Genomic DNA, 14,463 nt, shown 5'->3' with positions numbered 1-14,463 from the left:
GACAAAGGACCTCGGTAGCACGGCAAGCAATGGCGGCAGTTTGTTCCCGAAGACGAGCGAGCTAAACCCCCTGGATGTCTTGGCTCACACCGTCCCTTATGCCACCGAAGATGATCAAGAGAAGAATATCGACCCGAGCTTCCCTGGCCTGCTGACATCAACTCCAAAACTGGACAGATCAGCTTTCAGGAAAAGAGAGCGGATGAGGGTATGTCTACAGAATATATTAATTGATGAAAACTTTATTCATTACTCGCGGTTTTACGTAAATTATTATACATAAACTGTGTTTACCAATAATTTAGCTTAAAAACATTTATTTTTTTCAATCATTCGAGTACATTCGGGTAGTCTTGTGTAATGCAGTATTTTGTGTCTATTTAGGTATGGTTAACCTGAGTGCTGAAATCGTGGAAAAATATATGTTCTTAGCGCGCCTGAAATGGGCTGTCTGCACTCTCAAAGTGCATGTTGTTGCCAAATGTATTTCATATGCTGTAAACCTAGTTCATAGTTGTTAGTAATTATCTTATCAGACAGTGTTAAGCCGCTGAAATCCGAGTCTGAATCCGAGCTAATGTCGCTATACTTTGCTGTTCTATCCGCCATATTTGTTTGTATTGGCATCACTGTGTGACGTTACAGGAAAATGGACGGGTGTATATAACGATGGTTAAAATCAGGCACTTTGAAGCTTTTTTTAGGGATATTGCGTGATGGGTAAAAATGTTTTAAAAACTTCGAAAAATAAAATAAGCCACTGGGAACTGATTTTTAATGGTTTTAACCCTTCTGAAATTGTGATAATGTTCCCCTTTAACCTGGGTTCGATGGAACCCTAGGGGTTCGGTGAGTCGGCCTCAGGGGTTCGGCGGAGGTCAAAACACACCCGACTCATCGTGTAAATAAAAACTTCTCCGTATCGGCATATTACGGATACGGCAACAGCAGAAGTCACACTGATTTGCAGGTGTGTAATTTGTTGTGAGTTTATGCACTGTGTTGGTTTTGTTCTTTGAACAAGGTGATGTTCATGCACGGTTCATTTTGTGCACCAGTAAAAAAACATGGTAACACTTTAGTATGGGGAACATATTCACCATTAATTAGTTGCTTATTAACATGCAAATTAGTAACATATTGGCTCTTAACTAGTCATTATTAAGTACTTATTAATGCCTTATTCGGAATGGCCTTGTTGTAACCCTAACCCTCTAACCCTGACCCTAACCCTAAACCTAACCCTAACCAAATAACTCTAAATTAAGTCTTTGTTAATTAGAATATGTTCCCCATATTAAAGTGTTACCAACAACATATAACTTTGTCTTGAATTTGAAAAAAAAAAAAAACATTTTATTTTTCTCTAAAGAAGGGTTCTGTGATTTCACCTTTTGAAACTGGTGGGGTTTGGTACCTCCAACAAGGTTAAGAACCACTGCACTAGAGGTAGAAATCTTTGAGCACCTCACGATTCAATTTCCATTACGATTCGATTAAAAATCGATTGTTGTGAAGTGAAGTGAATTATATTTATATAGCGCTTTTTCTCTTGTGACTCAAAGCGCTTTACATAGCGAAACCCAATATCTAAGTTACATTTAAACCAGTGTGGGTGGCACTGGGAGCAGGTGGGTAAAGTGTCTTGCCCAAGGACACAACAGCAGTGACTAGGATGGCGAAAGCAGGGATCGAACCTGGAACCCTCAAGTTGCTGGCATGGCCACTCTACCAACCGAGCAATACCGCCCCGTTGTTGATGCATCTATAATTGATGTACATTGATACAGTTTTACATTTCTTTTCATTTTACTAAACAAACGTTTAGAACTTGCAATTTTTAAAACCAGTGCATTTGTAAAGAGAAACAGTTAAATTAATTCCCAGTACATTACTAATCGATTCTATAAAAGTCCATGTCTGAATTGCGATGCATCTAAAAATCGATTATTTCCCCCACCTCTGGTAAACACATTAACATTTTTTTTCATAACGGTATCTTGTAAAGTGTACTAGTATTGTTGTAATTCAGATAACGTAATAAATGTGTGGTATTGAATGCTACAGTAGAAAGGGGATTCATATGGCCCCCATTTACCTGGCACATGAAATGTGACGAATTGCGGGTATGCACTAATCACTGTCAATCAATGTGTGTGGCGGGAGATGTGGCCAGCGCTGTCTGCAGGAGCAAAGGTCACCGCCTCTGTCCATGGTGCTAAGGACAGAGCACCATCAGACGGGGGCGTGGCAGTGCTGACGGCGAGACACAGCTGGCAGGTGATTAGATTTCACAGGTGGTACGTGTTAATCTAATCGTCTGTTGTCTTTAACAGTAAGCGGCCGGGAGCAGGAGGAGAAAGAGGATACGGACGTGGCTGAAAAGTCGCGTCCTGCTGGATAGAAAACTTTGTGAAAACATATGAGCATTAAAACCTTGTTAAAACCTGCGCGCTCGGCTCCTGTGCCGTGTCTGACAGTGGGACTGCGAGGACGCAACTTCCACAATGTGTTTTGTGGCAATTCCAACATTGACCACAGCATCAGCTGCTATGTAGAATGGGGCTTTCCATCATTTTTAGCAGACTGCTTTGCAAAATTATTAAACCCCCACCTTCCATGCAGGAAGGAGTTTTTGTAGAGAACAAGGACTAACGTTTTTTGATAATTGGCCCTCTTTCTGGGGCAAAATGGGCTTGCTGAGGAGGGACGGCCTTCACCCTAACTGGGAAGGCGCCATCACTCTTTCCAAAAATATAGATTACTATGTGAGTCACGCTTGACTAACTAGACTAGAGCAAGCTCGGACACAGGCAATTACAGTGTCTGGTAGCCCGGGTGAGGAGTCAGTTAAGCGAGAACTAACCAGCGTCAGGCTGGAAAATTCTTGCACACAAAGCATTTCTCGTACAATAATACATGACTCACATCATGTTGTCCCTTGCAAGGTTTCTTATTGTGCCGATTGGGTTGAGTTTTGTCTTGCCCTGATGTGGGATCTGAGCCGTTGAGGCTTGTGCAGCTCTTTGAGACAATTGTGATTAAGGGCTATGTAAGTACATTTTGATTGATTGATTGATTGATGAGGCCATGTGAATCCCTTCCCTATTGTACATACAATTTTTTTAAACAAAATAATAGGGGTGTAACGGTACGTGTATTTGTATTGAACCGTTTCGGTACGGGGGTTCCGGTATGGTTCGGAGGTGTACCGAACGAGTTTCCACACGGACATATTAAGTAGCGTAACGCACGTTGTGTAAACAATGCACACCGAGGCACAACACACGGCATGCTAGCAGCTAACGGGCTACGATAGACAGACCATACGTCCTCTTTTAACCGGACATGTCCTCTTTTGCGGAGCTGTCAGGGCGGAGTTTCTTAAATGCCTCAAATGTCCGGCATTTTGAGTTAGGGTTGCGTGTATTTTCAATGTACGTTCAGGGTTAAGAAGGGGTTAAAAACAAAATAAATTGCAGCATTTGTGAGGGAGGGGCAGAGACAGAGAGAGCGAGAGAAATATGATAAACGCGCATGAGTCCCCAGGCTCTGCTTTTTATCCATAGATTTATCAGACTTAATTTTTTATTATCTATAGCAGGGGTGTCAAAAGTGTGCCCCGGAGGCCATTTGCGACCCACAGCTAATGTTTTAAAGGCCCACGGCACATTCTAAAAATACTATTAAAATAAACAAAAACATAACAAAAGTGAAATAAAAAAGCTTGAAGGTTAAATTTAATTTAGAAAAAGTTGCAATGTTGACTAATAAAACAAAGCTGTTTTTTTTTTCTTTCAAACTGTCATTGATCAAAACATAATATTGAATCAAAATCAATGTTATTATGAATTATTGACCTATCCAAGGTTCCGATTACTTCACATCAAATATTACACTAAGAAAAATATTTTTGGTGGAAGATTTTGCAAATTTGGTAAATAAATAACCCAAAAATGTATATTTTGTTGTTTTCTTACTGGACCGAACCGTGACCTCTAAACCGAGTTACGTACCGAACCGAAATTTGTGTGTACCGTTACACCCCTACAAAATAATGTGGCCAAAAACCAAAAAAAAAGCTAATCTTGGCTCACATCATATGGGTTTATGGGTTTTGGGTCTAGGGACTTACTTCCTGAGATTGTAAATAATGACAAAAAACAAAAATGACTTTGGAATAATAGAAACAAGAACAAAAAATAGATCTAACCGCGTTAGTATTGTTTACTGATACTTCACCAGGTATCGATAGTATCGACATCTGAATCAAGCATCCTTACTTTTCTTTGACGCTATAGCCGTTAACTTCTTGTGTCGTCCTGCTCGGTGTGTGTCTGTAGCATGGTGAGCCATTCCTTTTCCTCTAGTCCTCCAGTGATAGTGAGACCATTGCCATGCTTTGACAGTGACATCACTGTTTTAACATTTTCCCTCACCATAACAAATGTTTATACAAAAGTATTGTAACAATGCTGACAAAACACACAAATACAATGAAATGTAAATATGTATATAAAAAAATTTAAATCGCAAACGCTTCATCTGTGTGTGCGTAAAGAATGGCTCCCAATGGACTGTGAATTGGTTCTCATCCATCACCTGTGAGAGCCGTTCAAAAGAGTCAATTTGTTTGCGAACTTACCATCTCCACAGGAAGCAGATCTACACTCAAGCAGTGCTACTATTGTCTTTGTCCTTTGTGGTAATTGAACATTATGAATGGGACCAATTACCTCCCTGCTTGGCACTCAGCATCAAGGGTTGGAATTCGGGGTTAAATCACCAAGAATGATTCCCGGGCGCTGCCACCGCTGCTGCCCACTGCTCCCCTCACCTCCCAGGGGGTGATCAAGGGTGATGGGTCAAATGCAGAGAATAATTTCGCCACACCTAGAGTGTGTGTGACAATCATTGGTACTTTTACTTAATATACCGTATCTTCCAGACTATAAGACGCACTGGTGTATAAGCTGCACCCACTAAATTTTAGAGGAAAAAAAGATTTAGCCGCACTGGACTATAAGTCACAGATATATCGTTGTGAAATGAGATATTTACTTAAGGAGATTTTATAAATGTTTATTTAGATACCTTAATTGTTTCCAAATGGTAAAACAGCGATCAAACAAAACAGAAAAGTCATTGATGTCTTTAATCATTCTTTGAGATGAATACGATTTTCTCCATTTTAAATAAGGTTCAAGATGTTTATCAGGATTATTCTTCCTTGCAGTTTGAGTTTGAACAGTTTCTTTAAGTGGTTCATTTTAGCACATTAATATGTGCTTAATCCATTCCATAATGTAGCCTTTAGCAAAGGAAAAACCCATAGATTAGCCGCACCTTTGTATAAGACGAAGGGCTCAAAGCTTGCAAAAAAAGTAGCAGCTTATTGTCTGGAAAATAAGGTAAATACTGAGAGTTTCAGCAAATTGTTTTTGACTCTTTGGTGAGTTACTCAAGATAAACTGGCGAGCTACCGGCAGCTGTCAGTAACAAATACAATTAAACCTTCAAGCCTTCCATTGTTTTGTTGTAAACTATTTAGGAAAGGATCTTTGTAGCGTCTTACAAAACCCTTTGCCTTCAAGATGGGATTTGTGGTCTAGAATGTTTTGCCTTATGTTTTGCCTTTTCTCTTGCTCATTAGTCATTTTTTATAGTTTAGCAAAAGTAATTCAGCAATTGCAGCAAGATTTTGACATATCTGATATAACGCTTATTTTACCACTGATTTTTTTTCCTGATCTGATACCGAGTAAAATACAGACTGGGATCAGCGATACCGATTTAATACTTTGTGCAAATATACTTAATGTGTCTGCTGAAATTTTTAAAGTTGTGTATTTCATATTATAACATATCTCAAAATCTGCTTAAAATATGAACAAAGTTTAGTTTGTTATTTAATAAAAAAAAAACAAGATAATACTGACTCATGAATGAATGAAGTTTAAAAATGACAAAAAACAATAATAAACACTTAAATATGTAACTGAACATCCCCATTGCGTTGAGTTGTTTCTTGCCCCGATGAGCCGAGAATGTCGTTGTGGCTTGTGCAGCCCTTTGAGACATTTGTGATTAAGGGCTATTTAAGTAAACTTTGATTGATTATTAATTTCATACAGGCAACATTTTTGACACACAAAGCTGTGCAGTTACAAAATCGTATTGTTGTTATCATTTTTAACCTATTCTTATATGGGGAAAAAACAACAGTAAGAATGTAAAAATCGGTATGTAAATAAGTTAATACTGACTTTGAATTAAATAAGTTTAAATATTAAAAAAACAATAATAAACACTTAAATATGTAACTGAACATCCCCATTGCGTTGAGTTGTTTCTTGCCCTGATGAGCCGAGGAGCTGAGAATGTCGTTGTGGCTTGTGCAGCCCTTTGAGACATTTGTGATTAAGGGCTATATAAGTAAACTTTGATTGATTGATTGATTGATTGATTATTCATTTCATACAAGCAAAATTTTTGACACACAAAGTTGTGCAATGACGCAACCGTAGTATTATTATTATTTTTAGCCTATTCTTACTTAGGGAAAAACATACTTGCCAACCCTCCCGAAATTCAGCGCCTCTCCCGAAAACCTCCCGAGACAAATATTCTCCCGAAAATCTCCTGATTTTCAGCCGAAGCTGGAGGCCACGCGCCCTCCAGCTCCATGCGGACCTGAGTGAGGACAGCCTTTTTTCACGTCCGCTTTCCCACGATATAAACAGCGTGCCTGCCCAACCACGTTATTCCATACAAGGCGTCCGGCATACCGCCGATGAGCATGGTGCGGATGGAGAAGATCTTCTCGGCGTCCGTGTTGGCGCACACATTGCCAAAGCCGACGCTGGGCAGGCTGCTGAGGGTGAAGTAGAGGGCGGCAATGTACGAGCTGCGACGGGCCGCAGACCGTGTTGTTGACGTAGGGCATCTCCAGGTGTTTGCCCAGCTCATGGAGCCATCCTTGGGGAAGAGACGGGAGGACAACAGGGTGACAAGAACTACATCATCCAGACTAGAGCTGAATTGTATTATTATGTTTATCTTACCTAAAAATAAATATATTTATTAATTATTTTTTTTTAAACTAAATACATTGTTACTATATTTTGCTAAAAACATCAAAATTAATTGTATTTTTATTTGTATTTTTTCTGACTCCTTATTACATCCAGCCATAGAATTATACATTAAAATAAACATATTTGAAATAATTAATTTTAAATGATCATAACAATTCATTTTAAATTACCATATTTAATTATTAAAATAATTGCTTGTTTATCAACAACTTTTGCATTTTATTCATTACATTTTGAAGCTCTCAGAAGCCAAGTTATGTTATATTCCTTAAGATTTATTTATGCAAGTTTGAAGTATCAATTATCTAAACACAGTTTTGTTTGCATATTTTCAGGATATATATATATATATATATATATATATATATATATATATATATATATATATATATATATATATATATATATATATATATATATATATATATGAAATACTTGACTTGGTGAATTCTAGCTGTAAATATACTCCTCCCCTCTTAACCACGCCCCAACCCCCCACCTCCCGAAATCGGAGATCTCAAGGTTGGCAAGTATTGGGAAAAAACAACGGTAAAAATTTAAAAATAGGTATGTAATTAGAAAAAGCTGAAATGTTGTAACTAATAACAATAATATATAGGGCTGCGAATCTTTGAGTGTCCCACGATTCAATTCAATATCGATTCCTGGGGTCACGATTTGATTAAAAATTAAAAATAAAATTTCGATTCAACGCGATTCTCGATTCAAAAACGATATTTTCCCGATTGAAAAGGATTCTCTATTCATTCAATACATAGGATTTCAGCAGGATCTACCCCAGTCTGCTGACATGCAAGCAGAGTCGTCGATTTTTGTAAAAAGCTTTTATAATTGTAAAGGACAATGTTTTATCAACTGATTGCAATAATGTAAATTTGTTTTAACTATTAAATGAACCAAAAATATGACTTATTTTATCTTTGTGAAAATATTGAACACAGTGTGTTGTCAAGCTTATGAGATGCGATACAAGTGTAAGCCACTGGACACTATTGTTAATTTTTTTTTATTATTTATATATGTCTAATGATAATGTCAATGAGAGATTTGTAATCACTGCTATGTTGAAATTGTAACTAATATTGATACTGTTGTTGATAATATTCATTTTTGTTTCACTACTTTTGGTTTGTTCTGTGTCGTGTTTGTGTCTCCTCTCAATTGCTCTGTTTATTGCAGTTGCTGGGTCGGGTTTGGTTTTGGAATTGGATTACATTGTTATGGTATTGTTGTGTATTGTTTTGTTGGATTAATTAATAAAAAAAGAAAAAAAAAGAAAAAAAAATGAATAAAAAAACGATTTAAAAAAAATGAGAATCGATTTTGTATCGCACAACGTGAGAATCGCGTTTCGAATTCGAATCGATTTTTTCCCACACCCTTAATAATATACTCAGTCACCTTTAATACATAGCTGACACAATATCTGTTTTTAGCTGGTTTTTTTACATAAAAAAATATCAAAAAAGGCCCCTGCATACTTTTGACTTTTCAGTATGCAACCCTTGTATAAATATTTAATTTGAAAATCGATATTAGAGCATAAAAATCTGGTATCGATATTTCAGTATCGATCCGCACATCACTAACGCTTATGTGTCTAATGTGCACAATGCACTTTACATTGCATTCAGTCATCTGAAATCAAGCCTTTTTTACTCACTCGGATATTTGCCGGCGGCACTTACATCAATGACACAAAAAAACACAGTAATGACCTTGAAGAGAAAAGGACAAGAGGAGGAAAGTTACCTTTTACCTCGACACTTCCACCGCAGACTTTACCCACCCTGTATGACTAAGTTATGCTCTGTCATGTACTCCCATGCATCAGATGCCAAGTAGACCACTGCTGCTCTCAGATCTGTCACTTCAGCCAGTCTTCCAGCAGGAATATCTGACAGCCAGCGCTGCACCAGCGGCCTCAGACTCTGTGAGTGGAGGAGAGGAGTGTCAACAACCCCCCCCCCTGAAAGGAGAGATGCGAGTGAGGAGAGGACCAAAAAAAAAAAAAAACAACTTGATGAAATCACAAGCCATCATGCCCGAGAGTGACAGTAGTGTATCACAGCCAACACTTTGGATGGCCAAAATAAATCCAATTATTGTTCAGTGGACAGCCTTGACTTTAAATAGTAGACCAGTTACTTATATAGTACTTCAGTACTACCATGCTGATTACAGTACAATGTACTCAATTACCTTGTTTCAGCGATTAATCGAAATGACAGTAAACTTCTAGACGACTGCAAAGCGTCCTCTGCTGTGGACTTTTTTTTTCTCTTACACAAAACACAAATGTCAACAACAGAGGACATATAAACCCGAACATGTTAGAGCCGTGTCAAACTCGTTTTCATTGAGGGCCACGTGACAGTTATGGCTGCTCTCAGAGGACCGCATGTAACAGTTCAGTTCAGTTTCCGTTTATTTGGAACATGCATACGATACAATGTAATGCATGACATATTTCCAGTTGTTTCATTTCAGCACGTCCGAAAAGGAGTAGGAAGAAGCTGAGTTTATTTAATCCTACCCCTTTTCATACCATAGCAATTTTATCCCATTTCCTTGTTTTCAGTAACAGAACAGTGAATACGTAAATAAATAAATAATATATGCAGAAATATGGGGAAATACATATCACAGCAACATAATGCCTTTAAGGCCTACTGAAACCCACTACTACCGACCGCGCAGTCTGATAGTTTATACATCAATGATGAAATATTAGCATTGCAACACATGCCAATACGGCCGGGTTAGTTTACTAAAGTGCAATTTAAAATTTTGCGCGAAATATCCTGCTGAAAACGTCTCGGTATGATGACGTCAGCGCGTGACGTCACGGATTGTAGAGGACATTTTGGGACAGCATGGTGGCCAGCTATTAAGTCGTCTGTTTTCATCGCAAAATTCCACAGTATGCTGGACATCTGTGTTGGTGAATCTTTTGCAATTTGTTCAATGAACAATGGAGACAGCAAAGAAGAAAGCTGTAGGTGGGAAGCGGTGTATTGCGGCCGACTGCAGCAACACAAACACAGCCGGTGTTTCACTGTCATCTTCCCGGAAGATGACAGTCAAGCTTTACCATTGGCCTGTGGAGAACAGGGACAACAGAGACTCTTACCAGGAGGACTTTGAGTTGGATGCGCAGACACGGTACCGTGAGTACGCATGCAGCTGCGGCTTCCAAACATTTGTTCGCTTGCCCGTACGTGCGTGCCGCTATGTGCATGTCACGTACGTAACTTTGGGGACTTTGGGGAAATATATGTGCTGTATGAATTTTGGGGAGGTGAACGGTACTTTGGGCTGTGGGATTGAGTGTGTTGTGCAGGTGTTTGAGTTGTACTGGCGGGTTATATGGAAGGGAGGGGGGAGGTGTTTGTTATGCGGGATTAATTTGTGGCATATTAAATACAAGCCTGTTGTGTTGTGGCTAATAGAGTATATATATGTCTTGTGTTTATTTACTGTTTTAGTCATTCCCAGCTGAATATCAGGTCCCACCCGCCTCTCACAGCATCGTACCTATCTGAATCGCTCCCACTGCCCTCTAGTCCTTCACTCTCACTTTCCTCATCCACGAATCTTTCATCCTCGCTCAAATTAATGGGGAAATCGTCGCTTTCTCGGTCCGAATCGCTCTCGCTGCTGGTGGCCATGATTGTAAACAATGTGCAGATGTGAGGAGCTCCACAACCTGTGACGTCACGCTACTCGTCTGCTACTTCCGGTACAGGCAAGGCTTTTATATCAGCGATCAAAAGTTGCGAACTTTATCGTCGATGTTCTCTACTAAATCCTTTCAGCAAAAATATGGCAATATCGCGAAATGATCAAGTATGACACATAGAATGGACCTGCTATCCCCGTTTAAATAAGAACATCGCATTTCAGTAGGCCTTTTATTTCTTTCACAGAAAAGAGTAATTCCTATCATTTTTACTGTAGGATATAGAGACCACACAAATCCACTCTTCATTAGGGCAGGATTATTAAAACTAAAAGACATTGTAGAATTGCATATTCTATTAGTGATGTTCAAAGCTAGAAATAAAGTTCTTCCGAAGGACTTACAAAAGTTATTTGTGTTCACGTCTGAAGATGAGAACCACAGAAGGCCGTATGATTTTAAACATCCAAGAGTGCGAACAAATTTGAAACAAATGTGCCTGTTTGTTGCTGGTGTGAAAGCATGGAATTCTCCAAAGAAAGACTTAAAAAGTTGCAAGAATATCTTTGAATTTAAAAAGAGTTACAAAAAGAGACAACTGGAATTATATCAAACTGATTTTTGATTTTGATTGGACGTGTCATTGTGAAAATGCTTAAACGAAAATTGAAAAGTATGTTGGAGTTCGGGTGTTGGTGGAGGGAACAGTCAGTGATAAAGTCATCTAAAATAATTTGTGTTAAAAAGGGGGCAGATGAATATAAGAATAGTATTCTTCCATCTGCTCCTTTCTGATCATGGAAATGTATAAGAAACAAAAAACAATGAAAGTGTCAACTGTATGTGGTGTGTATATATGCATTTTCATGAAAGGAATAAAAAGAAATGATGATGATTATATATCATAGTCCATCCATCCATCTATTTTCTACCGCTTATTCCTTTTGGGGTCGCGGGGGGCGCTGGAGCCTATCTCAGCTACAATCGGGCGGAAGGCGGGGTACACCCTGGACAAGTCGCCACCTCATCGCAGGGCCAACACAGATAGACAGACAACATTCACACTCACATTCACACACTAGGGCCAATTTAGTGTTGCCAATCAACTTATCCCCAGGTGCATGTCTTTGGAAGTGGGAGGAAGCCGGAGTACCCGGAGGGAACCCACGCAGTCACGGGGAGGACATGCAAACTCCACACAGAAAGATCCCGAGCCCGGGATTGAACCCAAGACTACTCAGGACCTTCGTATTGTGAGGCAGATGCACTAACCCCTCTTCCACCGTGCTGCCCTATATATCATAGTAAGTAAACAAATATTAAATACATAAATAATGTTTATCTCAAAAAAAAAAAAACGGTTCAAGATGTTCATCGTAATTCTTGTTATGTGTACTTTGTGAACACTTGTAGTTTCAACAGTCTCTCAAACTGAATCATATTGGTGCTTTGTTTGATTTCTTTGGTTAATCCATTCCCAGAGGTGAGTAGTAACGCGTTACATTTACTCCGTTACATCTACTTGAGTAACTTTTGGGATAAATTGTACTTCTAAGAGTAGTTTTATTGCAACATACTTTTACTTTTACTTGAGTATATTTATAGAGAAGGAACGCTACTTTTACTCTGCTACTTTTATCTACATTCAGCTCGCTACTCGCTACTATTTTTTATCGATCTGTTAATGCACGCTTTGTTTGTTTTGATCTGTCAGACAGACCTTCATGTGCCTGCGTTTCAACAAATACAGTCACTGGTGACGTTCACTCCGTTCCACCAATCAGATGCTGTCACTGGTGACGTTGGACCAATCAAACAGAGCCAGGCGGTCACATGACCTGACTTAAACAAGTTGAAAAACTTATTGGGGTGTTACCATTTAGTGGTCAATTGTACGGAATATGTACTGTACTGTGCAATCTACTAATAAAAGTTTCAATCAATCAATCAAAAGTGTGAAGGAAAAAAGACCCTTTTATTTCAACCGTACATCCCGTCAAAAGCCTAAAGACTGACTGCACAGTTCCTGTCTTCACAATAAAAGTGCCGCTCCATCGCGCCTGCGCTTTCAAAACAAGAGTCTCCGAAAGCCAGCGCAAACAAGCTAGCAAGCTACGGAGTTTGCCGCCAATGTATTTCTTGTAAAGTGTATAAAAACGAATATGGAAGCTGGACAAATAAGATGCCAAAAATCAACCACTTTCATGTGGTATTAGACGGAAAGGAGGAACTTTTTTCTCCTCCATTTGAAAACGTGGATGCTATCAGCACTACTGTCTGATTCCAATCAATGCAAGTCATCAGAATCAGGTAATACACCAACTTATATTCTTGTCTTCATGAAAGAAAGGAATCTATATGTGTTAAACATGCATGTATATTCATTAAAACACCTTTAACACGTAAACAAAAACGGCAAAATAAATAAATATAAATTATATACTGTATATATATATATATATATATATATATATATAAATGTGTGTGTGTGTGTGTATATATATATATATATATATATATATATATATATATATATATATATATATATATATATATGATATGTGTATGTTACTCATCAGTTACTCAGTACTTGAGTAGTTTTTTCACAACATACTTTTTACTTTTACTCAAGTAAATATTTGGGTGACTACTCCTTACTTTTACTTGAGTAATAAATCTCTAAAGTAACAGTACTCTTACTTGAGTACAATTTCTGGCTACTCTACCCACCTCTGTCCATTCCATAATTTAATTCCACATACGGATATGCTAAAGGTTTTAAGTGTTGTACGGGCATACAAATGTTTTAAATTTGATGTTCCACTAAGGTTATATTTCTCCTCTTTTTGTTGAGAAGAATTGTTGTACATTCTTGGGTAGCAGGTTATAGTTTGCTTTGTACATCATTTTAGCGGTCTGCAAATGTACCAAAGTAAATAATATGTAAAAAAAAAAAAAAATAATTAAAGATGCTGTTTGCAACTTCTTTACAGTAACATTTTTCAAAGCGAAATATATGACAAGAGCACCACAAACTAGCTTGTTACCATTAGTGGTTTAACAGGACACATTTGTTTAACAATTATCTACATTTTTCACAATTACAAAATTAAAGTAATGAAACATTTTACAAATTATTAGTGTTTACGGCGGTCACTCACTCGGTCCGGTAGAAGCAACGAACAATTTGCAGTCATGTTGTTGTTATGGTAGAAGAATATACATTCACTGATAGCTAATGCTAGCTATTATTAGCTAATGTCACAACCAGATTAGTAACGGAAGACACGATCGGTCCACGCATGCGTGAAGTTTACGTCACCTCCGTCATATTGTTTCTCCAGCAGTTATACAAAACAATAATAAAACATTTAAAATGTCACCGAACAAGACGTAGCAGGAGCCATAGACACCTAATACGTAGACGCAGCATCAAGCACTGCTGCCTACTGGCGCGGATGAGACGCGGGGCCGCCATCTTGGAGTGGTGATCCGCTCCACTCAGTGCAATTCATTTGGCAGGAGCAATGAACTGTCAACGCATTTAATTCATCTTACCTCACTGAATACCACTGATTTTCACGCGGTTTTTTGTCATACGTGTAGCTATGATAAAAGACACATGTTTTGGCGTGTGTTATTATTCATAGTTTGCTTAACAGT

At 38.3% G+C, this 14,463-nt stretch overlaps 1 protein-coding gene across 5 annotated transcripts in view; it reads right to left on the bottom strand.

Annotated features, from left to right (window-relative positions):
• The window catches only part of LOC140680191 (uncharacterized), a 126,141-nt gene extending 112,009 nt beyond the window's left edge, over positions 1-14,132 (bottom strand). For all 5 annotated transcript variants that reach the window (XR_012051413.1, XM_072916606.1, XM_072916605.1 and 2 more), the window contains exons 1-2: positions 13,962-14,132; positions 8,908-9,049 (exon numbers count right to left, since the gene is read on the bottom strand). Coding sequence is in view for 4 of the 5 variants with exons in the window: in XM_072916606.1 (XP_072772707.1) it covers positions 8,908-9,049; positions 13,962-13,997 (178 nt within the window). In the remaining variant the exon portion in view is untranslated. The remainder of the gene's footprint in view (positions 1-8,907; positions 9,050-13,961) is intronic.
• Positions 14,133-14,463: the final 331 nt, after the last annotated feature.

The sequence above is a fragment of the Nerophis lumbriciformis genome, linkage group LG28 (assembly GCF_033978685.3).
Source record: "Nerophis lumbriciformis linkage group LG28, RoL_Nlum_v2.1, whole genome shotgun sequence".
Lineage (NCBI taxonomy): Eukaryota > Metazoa > Chordata > Actinopteri > Syngnathiformes > Syngnathidae > Nerophis > Nerophis lumbriciformis.
The sequence above is the reverse complement of the archived record's forward strand: the minus strand, read 5'-3'. Positions and strand labels throughout refer to the sequence as shown.